The following is a 25,897-nucleotide window of genomic DNA, read 5'->3' as shown; positions in this document are numbered from 1 at the left end:
CAGATCCAATTCATTCTTCACTGGTTCGTTGAATGAAAGTCATGCTTATGCTCGCAATCAATTATTCAAATGTTGCTTATAAGAATTGTTTTCAGTTTATGCAAACGATCCTGCACATTTTTATTTGTCCAAATAAATGACAACGTAAGACCTTGCATGCAAAACGCTAGCGCTGCCCTCTTGCAGCATACGGGATGAATCTGTGCCCATTAATGTGATCAGATCCAATTCAATCTTCACTGGTTTGTTGAATTAAAGTCATTCTTATGCTCGCAATCAATTCCTCAAATGTTGCTTGTAAGAATTATTTTCAATTTATGAGAACGATCCTGCACGTTTTTACTTATCGATCCAAATAAATGACTGTAAGATGTAGAGATGACAGCCGCAAGATATGAAATATTTTATAAAATAGACTGGCAGTTCACACAATATGCAATAAATGCGAGGCAAAGAGTAATTGAGAAAGATCATGAAATGATACAGATGAAGCAGAGAGCATTCACAAGACCCCAAATTCGGCCAATTTGCTTAAATGGGATTGGAGGGGGTTAAATTCTTACATACCTTCTACATTACTACATGGTATGCGTTCACATTAGGCATAGCCATGTTTTGCTGCGGGTCACGTGGGAAAATACCAATCGCATCTTGTTTTATCACCTCAACGGAGTGATCACTCCATTGCAACATCTCTTTGGTCATACAGTATTTACAATTTATAATGTAATTAATTGATTGAGAAAAAAATAAAGCAGTGAATTGAGCCACCTTGTACCTTTTGGTGGACGTAACTTTTGCCAGCCTCGCACCATCTCACTACCTCGCCACTTGCACAAAATGACGGCTTTCTGATTGATCGGTTCTCGAAAGGCAGGTGCTGCTGTGTGGAGCTGGGAAATGCCATCTGAGCTGCCGTTCTCCCTTGGTTGTTATTTGTCATTACCCACAGCACCTCGTAAATGTCCCTGCCCTATGGGACTGTCAACTGTCACTAATGGGACCATTCTTGTTGTATGTTGTACAGAGTTTCAAGCAGCGGAATTGGCCCAAACAGGAGCTCTGCACTTATCTCAAGTTTGTGGTACAGCGCATGAAGGAGAAGGTGAGAACTTTGAAATCCTAGTCACTCGTTTGTTCATGACTGTGGGGGCCCCTTGTGAATAATATTTGCAGTTTTAACTCCATTTTAAATATTCTTCGTGATTTGTTTTTGGAAGTGGGCCACATTGTATGAACGGCTTTGGGAACGTTGAAATAATTTCTATCCCAGTTGGCGCCAACGCAACGATCACATTGACACATTGCTAATCTTTCCGTGCAGTTTCTCTTTATTTTTGAAAAGCATTAAATTATATTCACGTCATTGGCAGTGCTTGACAGTTTTGTATTTGGCAGAATATTGCGTTCTTTGGGGTGGTGTATGTTGGGAAAGGTATTCGGGCATGAGAATGGAGGGTGGGGAATGGCTAACAGAAATTCCCTTTTAATACGACGACCAGCGCACCAAGCATCATCTATTCTATGAAGCCACTGCTTGCATGACATTTTTATTTACAAGGGGGGCCGGCCCTGCTTATGACCAGTAATGCCTTAGGTGGTACAATAATGCATGGTACGGGGACGATTGCTCACGAATTAAATGTCAACTCCGCTTACTATCGTGTGTGTTTGTGGATCCCGAGAGCTTGACATTAAGAGGTTTCCCGCTGTATTTTCAGTCCTCAGACATCCACCAGAAGGTAAATGAAATGCTGCACCTCCTTGCAGCCACATTATTTGGCTTCATATTGCTGTGTCTGATGGTTAACCCCTTTTCACCTACTGCATTACAGTGAAACCTGTGTAATTGCCAGGCCAAATCAAGTTACCAAATCTAGGGGGGCTGATGGAAATCTTTATATACGCATTCAGTGGTTTACTTCTGTACTTTTAGCTACACCTGACTCCGTCTTGTTTTGGTTGGTCCCTGTTTTAACCCATGAACAAAAACAGAAAACACTCATGAGTGAAATATTCTATGCCTGTGTCATTGTCTTTAATTTGGGGTCTGCAGCTGTGACAGAAATTGGCTGGAAAATGTAAAAAATGTTATGCTAGTGTTTAGCCATTCCTGAATGCTTTCCTTGGCCAAATGCCATGTTGCTGAGCTGGAATTGATTTCTGGGAGCCCAGGTGCCATGAGGCAATCCTTGGCATATATACGATGATATAATGGTGGACATTTGGGTATCTCATCCTTTTGGTCTTACGATCTTTTGCAGTGCTTTTCTAGCAACAGTGGGCCTGCACTTTACACAACTGTTATCCATACCAGCTGCAGTGTTTATAAGCTGAATCTCTAACATTGTGACATTTCCATCATCCTTTATTGCAGAAAAAATATTTCTGGCAATAATTCATGCTTTTGTTCTGCATCAATATATTATCACCATACTTTGGCTTTAAAGGCTTTTAAAAGTGTAGGTAAGGGCAATACTAGTTGGTGTGGATATGATTAAACAAGTCTGCCTCTTGAACTAACGTCATAAACTATTTGCAATCTGAAATGTGGCTTTGAACTTGGGTTGCTAGTCTACCAGGCAGCATGTTGGTATTGGGAACGATATGAATCAACCATTGGATTTGTGCAGAGTATATTTTTTGTGAAATTAATTCGCAACCAAAAATCAAAGCATTCAAATTTGAAAATGGGTACGCATTTACGAAATTGTCTTACAAAAGTTGTTTATCTAGAATTTAACAATGTTCTTTCATTAAACATACTCTTTACTAGCATCCCACATCACTTTTTCCACTTGGGAGCTCATTGGCCATTTACTAACATTATTTCCACACTGCTTTCTGTGCTGCTCACAATGCATTAAAATGCATAATGGTTCACTTATGCCTTGACCAAAGACAATGAATGTAACTGGGTTGAGGGGGGGGTACTTCTAATGGAGAGAAAATTACACATTTTCACTAATTGTCCACAACACAGAAAATAAATGCAGTGAAGTGTAGTTTCAGCATCGCAGTATTTTTTTTAAAGGACCACAGAATACACATTTAAAACGCACACGACAGTTGGCAGCACGCCACCCATTGGTGCGGATGGACGCTTTAAAATAACAGAATAAAAAACTGTTCCCTTCCTGTGCGTACATTTCTGCAGTTACGGATGGGCAGATGTGCTGATTTCCCAACGCTGGGTGAAACTGTGGCCAACCAAAGCGTAGGGGGGCATGTGTGGGGGGCGTGGGGGGAGGGGCGATAAACTGCAGTTGCATCCACACTTTTGGCTTAAGTGAAAAGTTTAATATTCTTTGTTCTGAGAGGCGGTAAGTGGGTCCTGAAAACAGGTGGGTGCTATATGCGTACAGACATTTTCTTGACACAGGTTTCACAATTTTTTATTTGTATATATCACTTCCCTCCATAAGGTATTTTGGCAATAGAAGATATCATTTAAAGTTTGTTTTTCGGGAAAAATGTGGTTCAGCCTGCATCATGTTTGTCTTATGGACACTTTAATGGATCCATGACATTTAGTCATTTTTGCTTATATTTACTGAAATTTAATGAACGAGTTGTGAAATATACTCTACTCTTAAATACATTCCATTATGTTTAGCATGTGTGTTACTTATGTTGTAGTTATAAACTATGCGAGAGGGATTTTTTTGCAAGTAATATTGTATGAAGTGTATTTGCATTTAAACCATGTTTCAGATTGTATAAGGCTGCATAATAAGTAACACAATGCATAAATAGTACATTGCTTTAACAATTTATAACATTCAAGAAAAATTTCTAAATTAATGCGCTAAAGAGCATACATTGTTTATTGCGATGACCTAAACGTGTGTTAACTTGCAAACAGTTTATCCTGTAAAGGCCCATTATGCCAAATCGATTTTAACATCACAGACGCAGGTGTCACAAGGAATTTATCTTTTACTTCACATTTTTCTTTCTGACCTTTTCAGTTCCATACATAATTTGTCAATGTACCCTTTATTCCATTCTGTGATCATTCCCTTCTGATTTGCACAATACTTTTACCCCCACTACCTGTTCTAAAAAAAGTAAGCACGGCGACTTCGGCTCGTCTTTTCTGCATGCCGATTCACTTTGGGCCCCCAGAGCGCAGATGGCACCAGCAGCAGCAGCAGCAGCGATATGGCTGTGGGTAGCATCCCCCCCCCAACACCCCTCTGTCCCTGCCCACTATGTCTTCCCAAGCCCTAACAGTGCTTGTGGCTGTGTGCAGTCCCCAGACATTTACAAGAAGGTGAACGCCACAGGCCACCCGCTGTACAGGCGGCTTGTGCACACGCCGATGGACCTGTGCTCCATTCAGAAGGTAACCATGCAGAGTTTGCCTGCCTTGCCTGCCTGCCTGTCTGCCTGCCTTGCCTTCACAGGTTGTTTGGCCTGCAAACTGGGACGCTCGTTGCCATTACAGGAAGGAAGTTGTGTGTGTGTGTGTCTTTTTTTGGTGATATGGTCTGACGTGCTCTTTGGTTCTTTCGGCAAAGTGACGTACATAGAAAATTAATAGATCACGACGTTTCGATCGCAACACAAGCAACCGTCATCAGGTGAGACAAACACAGCAGGAGAACTGCTGACGTGTCACCTGATGACGGTTGCTTCTACGTGACTTTACCGAAAGAACCAAGAATATGATAACTTTCGTTGGATCTTGTGTAATTGGTTGACGTGGCTGCTGCCCATGTGTTTTCATTGAGCTGCTTGCAGTATCGAGGCGAGTGATCGGAGTATTTAGAGAACATCTGCTTCTCACTTTGCTTCTGTCAAGCAGTTCCTGTGTAGTGGGGTTAAACATGGAGCACCTTGTGTCCTGATTGAGAGCCAGACTCGGAGGTGATGGTGTCAGCGTATGGTTGCCTTTATTTAGCAGTGGTTGTTGTGCCCTGCGTGTGCGCTCATGACTCGTGCTCTTGCTTCAGAATGTGGAGTTATGCAAGTATCGGACGGTGGATGAGTTCCTGAGTCATGCACAGCTCTTGCTGCATAATGCCGTGCTCTTCTTTGGAGGTGTGAACAGGACATTTGTCACTTTTCTTTGCTGGGGATTAAGTTAACATGACCTAGCAGCGTGTAAACTACAGACACTGCTTACCCATATATGATCCAGCTTTGTACCAATCTACAGATGACGCACGTACACATTTTGATTGCTATGGATGTAAATTCAGATATTTTGTCCCTTACGTATGTTACTACATTTACATATACAATTTCTTGCTTCGCTTTGGTTTATTAAAGGTGTTCTTGTGTGCCATATTGTTCATAGGAAGTGTATTTTTGTTATGAATTAAACACTACTCGTGTCTTCTGCAACAGAAATAAGTCCTCAGGCTGAAGTGTCCAAAATTCTCTACCGGGACACAAAGCATGAGGTGGGTGTGCTTGGTATTCTTGTTCACTTTCCCTGCATTAGCTGAAAGTAGTTTGTTCACCCATGTGTAATACGAGAGTTCACCGACGATCGCCAATCAGTGGGATAGGCTCCGCCGCCTGGGCCATCAACCAATCAGAGGGATGAGCCGAAGTTTGGGGCGGAGCTTAAAGGCTCTGGGGAGTAACCATCTAGAAGGGTCGTGAGGGGGCGTGGCTGTAGGCGGGGCTTGGTGATGTAGGTCATGGGATATTAGGGAAAGCGGAGGGAGAGCTCGTGGTCAGTGTGTGGAGTCGGAGAGCGGGACCACGTCTCGCGCTTCCGGAACGCCAGCCGCCACGTGGCGGGCCGGAAGCTTCCTCCTTGCGAGCCGCCTGTCAGCGGCGCGCAGGAGCGGTAGAGGTTGTGAGCGAGCTGGCAACATCTAACCACGTGGGAACGGGAGTGCAGTCATGTCTAGAGTGAAGAGCGCGGAGCTGTGCAGCTGTGAAGGAATGAATAAATAATAAAGAAGACACAAGTTCCAGATTGTCGTCGCAGTGGTGTATTACACATGTATGAATGTAGCAGATTGTCTCTGAAGATGCTGAAAAGATCCATACACGCTTTAGCCAGTCCCACCTTTATAGCTAACAGAGCTGCTTATATTCTACCAGGAAAACCACTGCATTGTTAGAATATCGGAAACTTTTCTCAAGTGCGCCAGAATTTTGATGTTCAACAGCAAGGCGTAAGGTTAACAACTGGTTGCTTCTAACCAAATGTGCATGGCAGCTTTCCCTGTGAACTAGTTCATAGTTTAACTAAATGGGCCCCATGTCCAACAGTACAGGATCCAGTTCAGAAATATATTCATATAGCACTTAAATAATGTCCATTAGCAGTGGTGTTAAAGCTAGGTATGAAAATATATACCACAAGCATTGCCTTCGAACTATCTAACCAATAAATGTCATTGTTTGTTTGTGTGTATGTCTGTGTGTGTGCGTCCGAAACTTGCAAAGGATTTGGCTCGCAAACTCGTGGGGTTTACGTAAAAAAAAATAGCCAGGTACCACGCCGTAAGCCCCGTGGTGAGCCAGCGCTGTTTTCCCATCCGTCAACTTTAAAGTAGTAAAATTAGCGATTTTGTGCTGTTTACATTTATTTATTAAATAGCACGCGATCGACCGTACCAACTCACACGCTTTCGGTCAGGGGGACGGACCCTACCAAGTTACACGCGTTCGCATTGGGTGAGGAGGACATTTTCTTTCGCGTTAAAAATGCAACGAAAATACACAACGCTGAGGTAAATTCTTCACAGTGTGATGTCCCCCCCCCACCCCGATGCATGCAGTTACTGCTATACAGTCGGTAGATGCTTCCACTATCGGCCATAGATATTACTGCAGAGTGGGCAGGGGGATCGTGGCTGGGGGGGGGGGGGTAGCAGCCCAGCCCCAGCCTGCCAAGGTGCCACCTCGGCCGGCTGGGCAATCTAGGCGAGGCCGGTGGCTCTGCACGGGACTAGGCCTCACCACAGCAATGTTAAGCACTATTTCCTTGCTTTCGTTCAACTCGCGTAGATAGAAACCTATTATTTCAATAATCACCTTGCAAATAATAAAATAATTGTTTGTGTGCAGACAACTAATATTTATATTTCTTGCTTCTTTCGCTAACGTCACGTACATAGAAAACTATTATTATAAAAATAAGTTTGGAAATATTAAATGATTAATGTTTGTGTGCTGACAACTAATGTTTCAAAATGAAGTTGCGAAATATTAAAATATTAATGTGTTTTATGAAGCTGTGCCAGTGTACTGGGAGTCTGTAATGTGGCCTGTTGGCTGCTTATTAATTAAAGTCAGTGCACTAGCAGTCTATTATCTACACTGCAAATATTGCTATTGGGCAGGGTGAGTGTATGCCAGTCTATAATCTGTTTCCTGCTTCTTTACCTCGGTCAGTGTACTTCCAGTCTTTCATGTAGACTGTAGCCTGCTTTTTAAGCTGCTGACCGTATTGCCAGCTTATGTCGACTGTAGCAATGCTTCTGTAATTGAGTCCGCGTACAGGCAGTCTATACTCTAGACTGTAGCCTGCTTCTTAACTTAAGTGTGCATACTGCTGCTCTATAATGTAGACTTATTCTCGCTTCTTCAATGCATTTCTATTGTTTCGTTTGCTCACGTCACGCTATTTACTGATATTTAGTACTGCGATGCTGATTTCTATGTTATACTGCTTAATACGTTGGACTTTCTTAGCTACAGCCGATTACATTTCGTCTATCATTTTGTTACATTGGTGGAAAAATCAACCTTTTAAAATTTGGAGTACTGCACCTTTTCTTTCGACCCAAGCGGGGAGCACACAGGGAGGTTCAATGCCCCAACTTGTGTTGAGGTTGCTGTTCTTACGGTGGGTGAGGAACATGGTAAGATAGACGTTGTGCTTCTAGACCAAGACAACACCATCAAACGATTTCCTGAGACAAACAGCATATGATGCCCTACAATACCCCATTTGACTGTGTCAAGGCCAAGATGGGTACCACGTCCAGATTCCCAAAATTATCAAAGCTACAGAACAAAGACATCCTCACAAAACTGTCTCCTCTAAAGACTTCTATTCCTTCATGATCATGGACAGAGAAGGAGGAAGCCCCATATTCCGGTGCGCCAACCTCTTTCACCAGTATATTGTTGATGAGTTTGCCAAAATTGAGAGTGAGCGCCTTCTTTACATTCAATTGAATCAAACACGCCTGCGTGTAGACCAGTATGCTCATCTCGGACGTTATCAATGCCGATGGAGATGCAAACGCTCAGAATGTGGGCAGATGAGTTATTTTGCCTTCATCCTTCACAGCTGGACCAAGATACATGCATGAGAAGACTCAGGATGCCATGATGTACATCAGCCAATATGGCAGGCCCAAACTCTTTATTACCTTCACTTGCAATCCTAAATGGAAGAAGGTCCAGGTTGAGCTTTATCCAAACAAAAAAAGCCAACCGACAAACATGACATCATTGCAAGGGTCTTTAAGCTCAACGTTGATGACCTCATGAGGCGTATTACGACTAACGAAGGCGGCTTCTTTGGAAAGACAAGATGTAACTTGCACACCATTGCGTGGCAAAAACGTCGTCTTCCTCGTGCTCACATTTTGCTATGGATGAGGGAAAAAATCATGCAAGTGACATTGACACATTTGTCAGTGCTGAGCTACCTGACCCCCATCAAGACCCTGCCCTATTTGATGTGGTCTGCAAGCAAATGGTCCATGGCCCATGTGGGGAGTTCAATCCTAATTCGCTATGTATGCAAGACCGCAAGTGTACCAACAAGTATCCACTAAACTTATTGAAAGACACTCAGTCAGGCATGATGGCTATCCTCTATATCGTCGCAGAAAGACTGAGGATGGTGGATTTGAAACAATGCTCAGACCTGGCACTAACTCTGAAGTGAAGGTTGACAACCTGTGGATCGGTCACTACTGTCCTCTTTTGTGCAAGATCTTCGAGGCCCACATGAATGTGGAATTCTGCAATTCTGTGAAAGCTATCAAATACTTTTGCAAATACATCAACAACGTTCGACACTTCACGTGGCTTCAAGGTGCACATAGCCTGGCACAAGCGTCGTGGTGATGTCACTGCCACTTAGTGGCGAATGGCGGTTGTTGTTGTTGCGTGTCTTTTTCGCCTGGGCAATGCCGGGTACTTCCCGCTAGTGAATATATAATAATGTAATGTTTTAGGTACATTGAAAAAGTGAGATTCCTAAGTTCGAAACCCTAATATAGCCTGAACATGTACTTGCTAACAGCACTTTCTATAACTGTCGATGCGAGTGGTTTCCCTTCTACATGTCCCAAACGCTGTGAACCCGAGTTTAAAGAAGGGGGGAGATTGGGCTCGCTGCCCCACCGAGTGGGGACTGTGAGCAGGAAATAATTTTTTTTATATGGGAAGTGGAAGGTGAGGTAAAAAGAACTGAAGAAATCTTGGATTTTTTATGTTTAAGAACAGTTTCGGATTTTTACGTGATCGCGTTATATATTTGTGTTTTCAGACTAACAAAATTGATATCACTGCCACATTACACCATTTTGGTGAGAAAACAGTCGAAGTAACGTCAAATGAACTCGGAAACACGTGCAGTGTATACAACAGTCTTGCAAATAATAATTTTTTTGCATCTACTGCAAGGAGTTAAATGCATTTTTTGTATATATAGATGTTTGCGTTTACATATAATTAACACCTTAGATATTTGGCTAACAACTAAATATCATTATGAGACCCCCCCCCCCTTCCCAGTATACAAATATACGAATAGGTTTTACCCTTTCTGGCAATAAAACATGTTAAGATGGAAAAACACGAAACTGAAACCTTTTGCAAGGAATCATATCTGCATTAACCACATATACTTGTGGTGAACATGCAAACAAAAAGAACATGCTCTGATAGTATATGCATTGTATTTGAAACCGATTAGTCCACACCAGAGACAGCTTTCTTTAGAGCCTCGTCTCAACAGTGCTAAACCAGAGGATGCCAAAAGGCGAACAGCGATTCGTACAGAAAGGGTAAAACCTATTATCACTAAATATCAATTACAATATCTACATATTTAAAATGTTTTATCTTGTGGACCTCCTTGAGATTGTCAGGTTGGGAACCGCTGGTATATGTAATATCAACTGAGGATCAGTGGGCATGGATGTGTGTGTGCGTGCACAGCAGCATGACAAATAAACCCAATGGTGTTAAATACGTATTTTATAATTTGCAGTTCTTGGAACTGTGGGTAACCATGCAGGGGAATGAAGTTCATGGTAATTCATTATTTTTCCCCCATTGCAGGTGGATGAGCTGCTGCTGTGCAAGATCTGTTTTTACATGTCCAATGCCCGGCCGGAGAACTGGTTCTGCTACCCATGCGTAAGTCCGCCCTGCTCTTCGGTTGAGATTTTTTTTGAGCGCGTGCCATGTGCCAGCATGCATTTTTTTTTATTGACTGTGGCTGGGGAATCTGATTTCGTGTGCTTGCCAATCAGGGAACTGGTTCACACTAAATTTCGATTTAAAGCTTTCGTGACTACAGGGATTCATCTTCTTGGTTCTTTTGGTAAAGTCACGTAGAAGGTAAATAATAAAAATAAAACATAATAAAATACAATTCTCACGACGTTTGAGCCACAACGGGGACGGCTGCTTGCCTTGTGGCCGAAACGTCGTGAGAATTGTATTTTATTGTTTTATTTTTATTATTTCCCTTCTACGTGACTTTACCGAAAGAACCAAGAAGATGGTTCACACTACTTGGTCTGTTTGAATACCACGATTTCCCCTTAATGTGATGGGCCACTTGCCAACGTGTATTGTCTCCAGTAAAGTCAGTATTCAGGATGCTGTGACGCAATAGGTTAGGGGTACAACAACGTTTTACTTTCGGTGTTGTAGTTTGCAGTTGTCATAATGTATAATTAAATGCAATACCTTGTTCAAAAGTGCAAGTATTCCATGGAACAAGATGTAACATTAATGTCCGTCTAATAATGTTTTGAAGGCATAAAATTGAAGACAGAATGACGCATTTTACTACATTCAATTCAAGTACTGTATTTTAAAACTATAAATCGTTTCGTTTCTGTTATATAACTGAAACCGTGAATGAGTCCCATATATATATTTTGCTTTTTTAATGAAACACTGTGAAAAAAATACCTACAAAAGTTGTTTTTTTAGAAAGTTCCCAGCACCAATTATTTTTAGCTTGCATTTATACATGCAAAGTAAAATAGTGATAATTGCATCCTGTATAAATGATCGACAGTCTCGGCCCAAGACCAAGATCAAGTAATCTCTCTTCAACACTGCCTATGTCTCTTTTCAATGAAGAATCATCATTAGTACCTCATTATGACCTAATATCAGACCCTAGTGCCTTACACGCTCCACCCCAAAAGTAAATCTGTACAAAGATCACTTGCCATTCAGGTCCCCTTAATGTGCATGACCCCTATTTTCCAGCATCTTTCGTTATGATCACATTTAGATGGTATGTAAAGTAGTGATACAAAATTGATTTTTGGATTATGCCACGTAATGATCTGAACAAACATGTGAACCCCCCTTCGTCTTGGGCAGTTAATTTACTTTTTAATCCAGGAGAACCACACTGAGTCGGAGGACTTTTTTTCAGTGGAGTTTTGCATTTATTTTTGGTTTAAGATATTTTCAGCCATTTTATGAAAGCTTATACAAGTGGGAAGAAACCGGAGCACCTAGAGAAAACCCACTTGCTTGAGGGGGCAACACTCTATCCCCGTACAGATGGCAATAATTCCACTTGCTGTACTGCCTTCTCCTGGGGAGCCAGGGTGTGGCACCTCAACACCCAATGGGAAGGAAATTTCCCACCGTTTATGTAATCCACCAACTTTTGCCTCCACAGTGCTGGATTACAGGTGTGCCACCACTACCTGACGATAACAATTCCTTACTTTGAATTGTAATGCATTTCTTGGAATTTAATACTACTCCTTGTAGGATTGTGAGATAATTGGAAAACTGGAATTGCCACTTTTATATGGAGACTTGCCAAAAAGCATGCCATCTTGTGGTGACTGAAATACCATAAATTGGGATTCTTCAACAATCATTCTTAGACAGCCTAAGAATTTCCACCAGGAATCCCTTTTATTGAGATCTCAGAATTTCCATTGAAATTAATGGGGATTCTATGGATGATGGAGATGCAGGAATCTCCACTTAAGTGAATCTGGTTATTTTGCAGCTTAGGATTTTTCTAAAAAAGAATGACTGTTCATATCAATGTAGATGCCTGCATCTTATTCAAATAAATGGGACTCTGTAGGGGTTTCATGATCACCACCAGCTAATATGCTTCGATACTTCCCCTTGGCATATACTGGCGATTCCATTATTCCAGCAATCCTACAATCCTATTTGACTCAAATATACATTCTTGGATTGTCATGTAATTGAATGAGAAGCAGTGGACAATTCCTAGAATTCCTGTTAGAATTCTGTGAAATGTGAATTGTTATTTTTACATAGGAATTACAATACAATATTTACATTCCTACAAGAATCGCCCATGGTAGAATCATGGAATTCAAATACAATTTATGCAGGAGTGAGCCAGCATGATTATCAACACATTTGATTGTGTTATAACGGTCATACAGTATCTCTATGAGTATTACATTAGCATACTTACACTGCAGCACTAATCATAATCTTATATGTCTTTGTCTTGTGCTATGGTGGAGACTGTCGGTGCAAAATGACCTGACAAATCTGGCCTATGGCCAAGCCTGGCACAGACCTCGCCTAACCCTGGCACGAGTGTCGTGGTGACGGTGGCACCTGAACAGACTGATTCGACTCTTCCTTGACGACACTGCTGCTGTTGCTGGGCTCCTGCTTCTTTGCAGAATCCGCCGCACAAGCTTGTGTGGGCGCGCATGAAAGGCTACGGCTGCTGGCCGGCCAAGGTGATGCAGCATGTCGACGACCGCGTTGATGTGCGCTTCTTTGGGCACAACCACCAGCGGTGAGGTCCTGCAGTAGGCTTCCATTGGGTTGGTGACGGCACGTGAACTTATAACAAAATAAATAATGCTGCTTTCCCACATTTGTCTCCGTATAAAAAAAACAAAGTATTTTCACATTATCGGCTTCACGGCCTTCTGGGGCTGCATATCATCAGCAAAATTGGTGCAATGCAATTATACATTTGAGTGGTTTCTAAATCCGGTGTCTCGTCAGCAGTCAGACATGCTTCTTGAACCATTCATTATGGTCGGTAAACTTTTTTTTCGCTGTCAGGTATATTCCATTTGCGATCTTGTAATGAGGTTAATACATTTGTCATTAAAATACTCAGCGAGTAATTCTGTCTGAACGGCCTCTGGGAGATAACATCAGAGAACGTGTTTCTGAGGTATTTTTACCTGTGCCTTCTCCGTGCTAAGTGGGCACCTTCCCACATGCCCTGTGCTAGAGGTGATTGTTGCATGGCATGCAAACTTACACCTTTTAAACGTTCATGCTGGAATAAGATGAATTATATTAAAACCAGAAACAATGTCAGCCTGGATTCTCAACCACCTTAGGTATGCTTTGCACATTCACCCTGTTTTAAGCGTAACATTGTTAAAGCTTTTGAAAATGTATGGAACTCTGGGAATGCATAGAGATAAAGTTGAACAGCTTTATTTGTTAACAATACGTTATTGTATAATTAACAATTTCGTTCAATGTTTGGTGCTTGGAAAAAGCCATCAACTGGCCACCTGCAGAAATAATAGAAATACTATTTCATAGTTATTTAGTATTATATTTAACCAATCACAGAAGTTGACAGAATGAATAATTTATGTTTTATATATTGTCAATTTATACAGGAATTATATTTTAGGCACCATCATCAGTCAATGAGTCAATGAAAATATAAAAGCTAAAATACACATAGTCAATACATAGTTTGTTTAATACATTATAAATTAATACATTATATATTGTAAAATAACCAAGTTTCTACTTCGCTGAGCTAAGTAATTATTTCTGAATGAATGCTGCTATTTAAGTACTTTCTAAGATTCTCAGAAAGTCACCAGTAGCCGTTGGATGCGAGGTCGCGAATGCAATTGTCACCGAATAGCGGTGACGTGCTGTGAGCTCGTGGTGCTGTGTTCCTCCTCCCGCACAGGGCGTGGATCCAGGAGGAGTTCGTGCGCGACATCTCGGCCGGCATACATGAGCTCGTGATCAAGCGCAGTTCCGGCTGGAGCAAAGCTCGCGCGGAGCTGGAGCGGTACCAGGAGTTTGTGCGCGGCGGCAAGGTGTGGAAGCTGGCCGATGGCGAGCAGCGCTCCTCCGACGACGTGGAAGTTGGCATCTCATCCTCCATTCCCTCCATCTCGTCCACCAGCTCTGAGCAGGTGTGTACCATGGCAGCCCACTGGTAGGACCCATGTCGCGCGAAAATACACGGACTCGTGGCGCCAGGGTCTAATAGTGAAGGTTCAAGTGTCAACTTGCTCAAATTTACATAAGGCGCAATCCTATGGCGGTGGCCTTGGAAGCACTGCTTCAGGGTGACTGCTGTTGGGCTTTATCAACCCCTAAGCAGGGATTTAAAATTGTAGTGTTCTGAACTACATACATTTTAAACACATTTACCTGGCAGGATAATAATATAGTAAACGGTGAATTCATGACAAATTGAGGAGGAAGGAACACACCTAGAAGGAGGTCTCATGGTTGTCAAGAGGCACCTGGTTCCTGATTATTCACAACTTTGACCTTGGGCCTCAATTCCCATGGGACATTTGTGGAGATCATGACGACCCAATGCTGGCCCACACGGTAATAATAGTTATTTAAAGTAAAGCACCATTGAAACGGTTGTTGATTCTCAAGTGTAAAAGCACTCGTAACTCTAGTCATTAAAACAATAACATACAAAGTGCACATCACAATCTTATATGTGGTAAAATGTAAAACACCTGTAAACTATTGTACTTCGAAAAAGACATTTGAGGAATCGTAGCCATGGCCCAAAGGTAGGTGTGTTCGCCGCTTTTTGCAGAGGTTCGCAGTTCAAAATGCATGTGGTCTGCTTCACAGTGGTCGTTAAAGATCGCTTAATGACATTTGAAATAAGTAGGTCATTGTGTGCCAGCGTCTTGGGTCCAAATTTGCCAAATTTCTAAAATGACCCACAAATTGCTCAATTTGGATTACACACATCAGGCATCGCCTTCTATTGGCAGACTAATGCCCATTTGCAGGCCAGGTGCTGATTCATTTCCTGTCACGCAGGGACCACTGCCACTGGGGGTGCCCTTTCAAATGTTTGCTCTGAGATTCCTTGCATAAAGGGTGTTTTATCAAATACAAATGATTAAATATGATTAAATTGATAGCATTTTATACTAAATAACTGCAAATGTTACACTTTATACACTCGAAGTAGATTAAACAGCATTATAAAAAAACTTTCCCAAAGTGAATGGTTGCGTGAATTCCACAAGTCTAAGGATCCTTAAAATATGTATGTATCACAACATATTTGTTTCTTGCAATGCCACACATTGTGACACTTTAACCACGTCTGAAGTACGCACAGTCAAAGTCGATGGTTTTGTATTGCAGTGCTCCACGCTAAGGTGTAAAGTCATGCTGTACAACCTGTCTTGCATTCAGGCAAGGCTGCAGCATGAACCTAAAGCTAAGAAGCCAAAACTTGCCAAGTATGACTCCAACTGCAAAGAGGTATTGCCTAAGCGCGTGCATGGGAGTATGTTCAGGAATCAGGTGTTGGCACATCACACTGTGATTTATCCATTCACGTCCATGTCATTTCACCTCGCGTGCACACTTGTTGGTGGTTGTATTGATGGGCTGCCGTATGCTAAATGTACATCGTTATATAAATTCAGAATTGCTGCATAGCCACGTCACGTCAGGTGATCTAGAACAGCATGGTCGCTTACCTCTGGGTATAAATTGTTCTGCTATCCTATGCCCCTCACAAATGAGGAAAACTGTACATTTCAAAAAGAGTGATGGTAACTACTGGAAGTGAAATGGAAATTAATGAATTATTGCACTTCAAAGTCACGATTCAATTTAAGAATTTAAAAAAATTTATGTTTAATAGATCCTGTAGTGGTTTAGTGGTAGCGGTAATGTTAACCAATACACCGTATGTGAATCGATTTAACGTTGATGAAAACTGGGTTTAACGTAAGTGCAGAAAGCCAATTTCATTTTGTAATTATATAAACAAAAATTCCACAAACTTAAAAATCTGTATTGTTAAAAGGAAATACCACTGACAACCTAATGAATTTAAGGACAGCTTGGAATTTGCAATAAAATTAGCGAATCACTTGTCAAGTTCAACTCAAGTTGAAATAAGGTGGCATGCATAGAAAGTTATAGATGTGTTGATTATACAGGTGATTTGGTGGAGGCCTTTGTCCAGCAATGGATTGATCATAGCTGATGTTCAGATGCCTGTATGGGCATGATTGTGTAATTGTGTTTATTGCACATGCTCATGGCATGCTTGTATGCCTTGTTCTATGTTTATACGTTGTAGGATGGTGTACACGGTGCACACATTTGCATGCGTCTATTCATGTACTGTTGTAATTACATCTTGCCTGTCTGTCATGTATATACGAGTACACATTTGCATGCCTACATAAGTGAGTTGAAAACATGTGGTATACTCTAACCATCATAGAATCCTTATCAATGGCAACCCTATTTGGCAATTCCTTGCACTTCCATTTGAGTCCCCAAAGTATGCCTTCATTTTCTGAAACCTTTGCTCTGAAATTTGACTTGTATTAAAATAAAGCAACCATCCTTCACTCCATTTTTAAAAATGCCAAAAAAATTACGACAAACTTGGCAAACATTGATGCAATATCACAGTCAAAGGTGTTTATACGCGCATACGAGTGTGGACCAGGACAAACCTTAGTTTATGGCCATGAATTTCACATTCCTAATGAGGTTCAGTCCTTCCATAAGACGACATTTTAACTTGCCAAAGTGCTACTTCCATAAAAACTCTCAAGTGTCTGACCTGCACACTGTGATCAGAATTTAAACTCTTCCCCCACCCAGAGTGACTGCAGCGCCATTGCTGATGCCGCATTAACTGGCCTGTCGTGCGTGCCCTGTGCGTCTCTTATCACTCTTATCATATCACAGCGCCCCTGCGTGCCGCGTCAGAAGTGTGAGGAGGCGGAGGCGATGGAGTGCGTGAGCTCCAGCCAGGAGGTGCCGCAGGCCGCGCCTCCCATTGAACGCCTCTCGGTGGGCACGCAGACGCGTAGGGCCGGTAGCAGCGGCGGCACCAAGACGCTGCACCGCGGCACGCAGACCAGCTCGGACTCGCCCTGCCACAACATGTGCCATGAGAAGTACAGCAAGATCTTTAACGAGTTCAAGGAGCGCATGGAGGGCGACCACAAGCGCGACACCGAGCGGCTCGTCCGGGAGGCTCTCGAGAAGGTAAGGATAGCAAGAGCGGGAACAGTGTTTTATTGTAGTTCTTGCCTCTTCGTGTGTGTGGTAGCCTTGGTGGACTTTTGACTACGTTGGCTGATGATATAATGTTGGTGTGAACCACACACGTGCATCCCCGTGTAAAAATGAAAGTAGATGTGGCAAGCAAACTCCAGCAGTTTCTTGTCCCTCAGTCGCATGAAGGACTTACATGGCATGATCAAGTGGCCAAAGTGCAACTGCATTTTTCTGAGTCCGCCCTCGTTGGTGTTCTTTCCAATAAACGAGGCCGTTCGTTTTCTGCGCACACAGCACTTGTTTAACACGAAACATTCTTCTCGGCATCTGTGCCACGTGCACAGCTGCGCAGTGAGCTGGATGAGGACAAACGGGCAGCGGTGACCAAGGCTGTGGCGAACCTGCAGACGGAGATGGACAAGAAGTGCAAGCAGGTGAAGGAGAAGTGTAAGGAGGAGTTTTTGGAGGAGATTAAGAAGCTGGCCACGCAGCACAAGCAGATGATTTCGCACACCAAGAAGAAGCAGTGGGTGAGTGAGCCATCTAGCTGGTTGCTTTTTGCCCGTTCGCACATTTGTGGCAATTTACGTGAGCCTGTCATCGGTATATTCTAGGTTGGCTTACATTATTGAGTGACTGTTGTGGTCTGTGGGTGGTCAACACCCCGTGTTCCATCTTAAGCGTTATCTAAAGCTGAAACTCGTATCTGTGCGTGTGCAGTGCTACAACTGTGAGGAGGAGGCCATGTACCACTGCTGCTGGAACACGTCATATTGCTCCATCAAATGCCAGCAGGAGCACTGGCACTCAGAACACAAACGCACTTGCCGTCGCAAACGTAGAGACTAAACTAGCCAAATAGGAGCCTCTCCATTGCTCATGCCACCATTCCCTTACCCATGTTTTAATAATCACAACTTGGGTGGAGGCTTTTCCAAACAAATATACCTTCCTTAAAAATATTTAAACTGCACCCACACCAACATTCATCCTTGACAAATACACATTAAAAAAAATAGTCTTGTAAGACCTCCTAAGAACTAAATATCCATAAGGGATGATTTTGGGGGTTTCGTTTTTATTCAATTTTAAGGGGTTTAAAGGAGCTAAACAGTGAGTTTTAGTACACACGTTAAACTCGGTTTTCATAGTTGGTCATGGACACTCTCCGATTGGATACAATTGAACACTGTCATGGGAACCAGCTGAATATTCAATTAATTAATAATTATGCTTTTAGTTCCAGTAGGGGCTCTTCAGAGGGGGGGGGGAAGCCTCGATTGCATCAAATGACCTCTGCTACCATTTCCTCAGTGATATGTATAACCAAGCCAGTCAGAGAGGGGCAGGTAACAAATACTGCATCTGCGAGTAAAGTACGGTCTAACACAGGGGTCCTCAAACTACGGCCCGCGGGCCACATGTGGCCCGCCGAGGACATTTATCCGGCCCATGGTCACTAATTGGGCTGCGCTTGTGAGCACTAATTTGGCTGCGCTGGTGAGCACTAATTGGGCTGCGCTGGTGAGCACTCATTGGGCTGCAGTGGTGGGCACTGATTGGGCTGCGGTAGCGAGCACTGGCCCCCTGTTTAAAAAGTTTGAGGACCCCTGGTCTAACAGGACCGAATCAACGAATAACAATGGCAAACACAACCCAGGAATTAAAAGCACAACTGTGCAATTAACTAACCGATTCTCACACATGCAAACTCATTATCCTATTTTTTCAAGAATTAGCCTTTTTACTGGGATGGAGGGATGGATGCAGAGTGTATCATAACAAACTATAAAAAAAACTGGGTTTCTCTTCATATTTTGGTCACAAACACAAGCTGATGGGTTACAATTGAATCATTACCATCGAGTTCCCTGACTGCTTTTTCACTGGAATAGTGTTCCAATGTCTGTGTTCGAAACATATACTGGTGACCAGTCATGAAAACCAGATTTTACGCAAGTACTAAAATCGCTTTTTCTTGGGTTCCTGTTCAATCATAACCAACGTATGAAGAATTTAAACTAATCTAATAACAAGTGGGATTATATAATTAGATTTTATTGAAAGGGCACATTTTGCTCTTTGCAAACTGATTTTATTTTGAAAGCCAAAGGGAATTTTATAGCAGTGCTTCAGATAAAGGTTATGTTCCATTTTATTCCACTGAATTTTGTTTTTTTGACCCACAGCTTAAAATTAATTGCATTACAGATTCCATAGACGGAGCAAAAATATCGTTCCAAAGCACAGCACACTGCATAACACCTTGGCTTTTTAAAAAAATATTTAAAATAAAAAAAAAATGTGTTTTATATTTCATATCCCCCCCCCCCCACACATCTTATGGATTTAGGGTTGGGATGATATCACTGCTCCTAGTGCATATACAGTCTGTCAACCAGAATTTTGGGTTGGAAAAGTAAATCTGTGAAATGCACTTTTGCTGGGCCCTATTTAATGTCTTTATCCTTTTCGCACTTAGTTTTGATATGAACATCATTCTCGTGTGTTCCACCAGCCTGTCCGATGATAAAACTTTCATTTTTTTGCCTATGTGCATTCCCAACTTGCAATTATGAAACGCTTAATCAAGCACACAATTGTGGCAATTTCTCGATTGACCAAAAGACTTTACTGCGTCAACTAGGTTTTTTAATCGATTATTTTTCTTTCGATAATCGTTTTCAGAATCATGGATTGCAAATTTTTGAATCAATCATCAATTTGTTCCATTTTTAGTAACGATTTTATCGATTTGGTGCACGTGAGCATTTAAACTGCACGGTGCGTTCAAATGCGGTTGGCCACGGCCAGCAATCAGCTGCAGGGTTCTCATAAGTCTCTCTGGGGTACAGATGTGTGGCAATCCGAAAATCAATATTTTATTACAATCTTTTATGTGCATGCATAATGTGCATGCAATTATCCATAATGCTCAGAACCCGAAACAACCTTAGGGAGAACCCACTAGGATTTCAAGTCTCTTCTTTGGGGTTCTCTGTATTCAACAAGTGACATCACTACACTGTGATACAGGCTTAACATTCAAAGCTAATAGTAAATAACAAGTAGAAAACTAAATTGTAGTGAACCAAAAGTAAGCCAGTCCTGTTCTTGAGGGTTTATTTGTGCACAAACAAGGTTATTTTTGGTGGTACGGCAGAGTAATGCTATCACTGCGTGATTTAACAAAAAATATTGATTAAACGATTGGGAGCCAGAGCTATTTTGTTGGACACTTACCAGCATTGCTTGTATGTGCAGTAGACAAGCCAATGACGCATTTCATGAAGGTGATAGGCCAGCATTCTGATGCCATGACTTTGTAATACTACAAAAAAATACAGTCACGTGCTCTGGTAAAGTTATCCCTTGTGTAAAGTTTTAACCAAGTTTTATATACATTTTATAGCAACCTGTTTCAATATTTGACATCTGTACATATAAATGTGTTAAGTCAGTTTTGTGTCCAGATCTTTGAAGTGAATACATTTGCATGGGTGATGGTCCCTTTAGTATTAAGTGTGAATATATGTGTATTATATTGAACTCCTATGTTTAATATTTTTCACCAGCAGTGCTTTAACATATGTCTATTACTAATATGTATCTTTTTCCTTTAGTTTTTTTATTTTAACCTTTTACATGCTCAGCTTTGTTTTTAACATTTATTGCACTATGCATAGACATTTGAGCCTCAGGCATAATTGATTAACTTGTCTTGAATAGATTAATGCTCCGAAAGGTGTGACTAATTTAGCGGCTGCCACGCCACTCGAGTTTGACAATCTTTGGCCTTCCCATGCCAGTGCCTCCTCAACACTTGACAGGTGGGAGCTCACCCCTCCCCATAGGAGGGGTGGTGGCCCCCTCACCTCTGGTCCAGAGGGGGACGGGCAGCAGTTCCTGTACCTCTGATCACACACCCCCAGGCATCCATTTTCCATTGTCTTTAGTTGCATGGGCTGGTGCCCAGAGTTCTGATTAGCTTCCGTGCATTTAGTGTAGTTGGTTGGCGTTAGTACCAGGAAAAGTTGTCTTGGGGCAGGTAGCCTCTTCCCAAGGGGATTGCGGATTTTATCTGCAGCATGCTGGCCATACTGGACAAGTCGAGGACTGCCGGCAGATGGAATTGGCTGGGCATTGTGTATGCTGGTCTGCAAGATATGGCCACACATGTGGTTAGGTGAGGAGAGACGTAGTGGAAGCTGCTGACAAAAAGGACAAAGGGAAAAAGCCAACACTGCAGGATCAGACCTTTTTATACTCGGGACAAGATGGCCAAGATGTTTTTTGGAGGCCACCACGCTGATAGCCAGCCACGACCTTTGTGGAGGTCAAGGCTCCATATGCAGGCCTCTTAGTGGCGCCTCTAGTGGCAGTGGGATCTTGTCGGCAGTCGTATGGACCAGTTAATAGCTCTCCCTAATCCAAATCTTCACGGGACCTCCGCGAGTTAACCTGGGGGGGGAAATTACTGTGTGCGAAAGCCTTTAAGTTTCTTGGAATATGGTTGGTCAAGACCGATGCCAGCCTTGTTGGCTGTTCAACCAGGATAACTCCGTTCCACCAAAAAGTCACACGTGTTGGAATTGGCTCTTGGGGGATTTCCATCGATTTTTTCAAAAGTATGTTAGCATTGAAATGTGACATGCTATGAGCGGGAGGTTGCATGTCACCGGGTTGTTCACTTTGATCATTGTATCACTGGAAAATAGCTGTGTGACCAGAGGTGAGGGGGGGCCCCCACCTACCAAATGCTTTTATATATTCCCAAGGTTTTGGCGCTGGCACGGGAAGGAGTTTTAAAGATGATCAACCCGGTATGGGGTGGCGGCCACCTGTTAAAACCCGGGCTTAACGTGAGTACTGAAGCCCTGTATATAAATTAAGCTTTCAGCTGCTGTGCTTTAGGAAGAGGGACCACAGAGCGAGTGTATGGGCTTAAGGGCACCAACATCAAAATCGCCTCTTACCATTGCAATTTGCTTTTAATAATCTTGACGTGATGACGGGTATCATCCCAACCCTGTTTTTAAATATAAAACTTAGTTAACCTTACTAATGGCTCAAATGCTCTGATAAGACTCCTTACCACTCTTGTTTAAGCAGCAACTTGCTTCCCTTGTCTGAAAATGAGCAGCGACTGATTATTCCGCACACGTGAAATAACGTTGATGAACAGCAGCAGAGGCATTCCTGCAGCTTTTGTTTTATTGTACGAACGCATGTATATAATTACTGTATATTCAAATATGCTATTGGGCACGCCGCGAGATAAACTACTTCGCAGGGCATGATTTTGCCGACTGCAGATTTTCCCTGCACCTGTGTTAAAGGTTTTGAGAAAGATGTGCAAGTGTTGGTGATGAGCCGCAGTGGCCCACACGTGTAGGGTTGTGGGTGTGAATAGACCATAACGGTGCCACGGAGTGTTCAGACTTTGTGATGAGCATTAACTTGGGTTGCCCTTTAATGCTGCCCAGGGATGATGAGGCCATCTGACAGGCATTGCCCTTTTGACGTGAGAACTTGTAAAATTTCGATTTAAAGCTTTCGTGACTGCAGGGATTCATCTTCTTGGTTCTTTCGGTAAAGTCACGTAGAAGGGAAGTAATAAAATAATAAAAATAAAACATAATAAAACAATTCTCACGACGTTTCGGCCACAACGCAAGCAGCCATCCTCAGGCGAAGAATGAAACACCCCAAGCTTGGAGCGTACAATTCTCACGACGAAACGTCGTGAGAATTGTTTTATTATGTTTTATTTTTATTATTTTATTACTTCCCTTCTACGTGACTTTACCGAAAGAACCAAGAAGATGAACTTGTAAAATATGTGCTGCCGTTTTGGCCCAGAGAAAGGCACGCTTGTAACAACTACAATTACACCTATAACAGTTTTAATGATCCTAAATGTATCAATGCCATTGTGGAGAAATATTTTCTTTTATAGTGTGTTTTTTTGTAATGCTTACAATGAAAGCAAAGTTGGTCGTGGCACCTGGGTAGATTGGTGTTCCTTGGTTTTGCTTGATTAAATAACTCGTTTTCACAAGCATGGTCCTCAGGTTGTCGCCCATGACAATAAAAACATTACAACAATTTTACACCATGCAAAACGACGTGTGATATTTTTTTGTACTTTACCACCAAATAGAGCTTACTGCAGAGCTCTAGTGAAAACAAACTTTTATTCACATTACCCTCCGAACCATTCCTCATTCACTGCCTCCAAACCGTCCTGAATGGAGAGTGTATAAGTTAATGTATTTTCTTGCTTTTATTTTAACACCATCGTATGTTATTTTGGAGTAAAAAAAACATGTAACCCAGCTTTGTAAATGCTATGTATTGATAAACTTCCAGCTGTATTTAATAAAAGCTTTATCGTGCGATTGCAATATTTTCGCTCCATAAAGCAGATAGGTGTGTGATGTGCGCATCTGAGCTACCCCATCGTAGTTGTCGTAAGGCATGCGTTCATCAGTCCTCTGCCCTTTCCTGCCAGTCGCGGTAGGAAGGTTCAACATTTTAAGAAGGAGAAAGCTTCGCAAGTGTAAGATAAATGTACCTGCTTTTGCTCCACTGGTTTGTTTTTCAATTAAGCCAAGTTGATTGCACTTCCCAATAAAGGTCGCTTGTTTTTGATAAAAAAAAATCAATCGCCACTCTTCGCGTAACCGCTTTTAACGCAGTTGTGTACCCTGTAATTTTGCGCAGGTTAAGTTGCATTCTGTATTCTGGTTTTCATGACTGTGCCTGTTCCAAACCTAGTAAAATAAATGGTTAACGGTGAACATAAGCACATGTGTGGCTGTTCCTCTGCACAAACCCAGAAGTTGCTGATAGTGTTTGAAACGTTTTATCTATTAACAATCGAGGTGACCAGGTGTCTCTGGGGGTAAAATAGTACTCACATTGAGCTAGCACCACTGAGGGACTGTTTGAATCTGGGCAACAGAAAAAATATTTCACCCTAATCCTGATTATTCTGCTGCACTTCTCAGCACTCCTCAATCATTGATTCCATCCCATGCCAAACAGAGCAGGAAAGTATACGATCTTTATTGTCCGAGTGAAGGTCCTTCCTCAGTCTCGTACTGTAGTACCACCAAGGAGTACTGGCATCACATTTGTTCACGGAACACTGTCCATGGTGCCTCCAGTTAAAACGTTCAAACCTAACAAATTATCTTTCTCCAGCATGAGAATTTTAAAGTAAAATGATAATGAGCACACGACATCCAGAATATACATTGCCAATGAGCTGTCAACAGTGTTTTGGGCAAAAGGCAATACATTTTATTCAAATGTAATGCCAATACCATTCTGTGTCTGAACCTTGTCTGAGTGGCCAAAAATGGCTATGCAAAACACCTGCACTTTAGTTCATTGACCATTTTTTCTACATCAATTTGGCCACCCACTACTCTCCTTTTCATAACATTGAGTATTCCTGCAGGGCCGCAGAACGTTTGCAGAGAAAGATTGTGCCTGCCCCTGTCCCCCGAGTTATCCTGCCATTTACCCACGAATCCTCACGCTGCTAACAGTTCTGCTTGCACTTTTTCAGCTCAAACGCATTGGCAGCGGGTACATTCCCGATGAAATGGAACAAGGGCTCATATTATTAGGTTTTTTCGGTAAAGTCAAGTAGGTAAAAAATTAAAATGAATAAAAAATAAAATAAAAATCACGACGTTTCGGAGGCAACACAAGCTTCCGTCTTCAGGTGGAACCGTCACAGCCACGACAGCTGTATCAAGTAAATGAGAGATCACAAGAGCTACCACTCCGTATATATAATGGTTGAAGAGGGGAAGGGCCAAGTACGGCACACTTTTATTAATATGGTAAGGTGAGGCTTAAGAATAAGAATAGACTGCATAACAAAAGACTAAGAATAGACTGCATAACTAAGAATAGACTGCATAACAAGTCTTTTGTTATGCAGTCTATTCTTAGTCTTAAGCCTCACCTTACCATATTAATAAAAAGTGTGCCGTACTTGGCCCTTCCCGGAGTGGTAGCTCTTGTAATCTCTCATTTACTTGATACAGCTGTCGTGGCTGTGACTGTTCCACCTGAAGACGGAAGCTTGTGTTGCCTCCGAAACGTCGTGATTTTTATTTTTTTATTTTATTTTACTTTTTATTTTTTACCTACGTGACTTTACCGAGAAAACCTAAGAATATGAATCCTTGCAGTCACGAAAGCTTCAAATCTGGAACAAGGGCTGTCTGCATGCCTTCCCCACCCTGGCGTCTGATCCCCAGGGTCATAGCCAAGATCAGGAGGAACAAAGAATCAGTATTGGTAATCGCTGAGGATTTCCAAGACCACCTATGCCAGCCTGGATGTTGCCAGTCTTGGAGGACCTTTTTCACAGCAGCAGCAG

The 25,897-nt window shown here is 42.2% G+C and overlaps 1 protein-coding gene across 14 annotated transcripts in view; it reads left to right on the top strand.

Moving 5' to 3' along the window:
- Window positions 1–24,301, top strand: part of ZMYND11 (zinc finger MYND-type containing 11) — a 74,225-nt gene extending 49,924 nt beyond the window's left edge. For 9 of the 14 annotated variants that reach the window (XM_078865898.1, XM_078865897.1, XM_078865904.1 and 6 more), the window contains 12 exons: window positions 1,028–1,105; window positions 1,722–1,742; window positions 4,256–4,348; window positions 4,959–5,046; window positions 5,356–5,411; window positions 10,279–10,356; window positions 12,879–12,997; window positions 14,156–14,387; window positions 15,604–15,723; window positions 17,179–17,481; window positions 17,838–18,023; window positions 18,214–24,301. In XM_078865898.1, the coding sequence (XP_078722024.1) occupies window positions 1,028–1,105; window positions 1,722–1,742; window positions 4,256–4,348; window positions 4,959–5,046; window positions 5,356–5,411; window positions 10,279–10,356; window positions 12,879–12,997; window positions 14,156–14,387; window positions 15,604–15,723; window positions 17,179–17,481; window positions 17,838–18,023; window positions 18,214–18,342 (1,503 nt within the window). In that variant the 3' untranslated portion in view covers window positions 18,343–24,301. The remainder of the gene's footprint in view (window positions 1–1,027; window positions 1,106–1,721; window positions 1,743–4,255; window positions 4,349–4,958; window positions 5,047–5,355; window positions 5,412–10,278; window positions 10,357–12,878; window positions 12,998–14,155; window positions 14,388–15,603; window positions 15,724–17,178; window positions 17,482–17,837; window positions 18,024–18,213) is intronic. The other 5 variants (XM_078865899.1, XM_078865909.1, XM_078865901.1 and 2 more) reach the window with 3 other exon arrangements.
- The last annotated feature ends 1,596 nt before the right edge of the window (window positions 24,302–25,897 follow it).

This window comes from Lampetra fluviatilis, chromosome 21 (assembly GCF_964198595.1).
Source record: "Lampetra fluviatilis chromosome 21, kcLamFluv1.1, whole genome shotgun sequence".
NCBI classification, from domain to species: Eukaryota; Metazoa; Chordata; class Hyperoartia; order Petromyzontiformes; family Petromyzontidae; genus Lampetra; species Lampetra fluviatilis.
The sequence above is the reverse complement of the archived record's forward strand: the minus strand, read 5'-3'. Positions and strand labels throughout refer to the sequence as shown.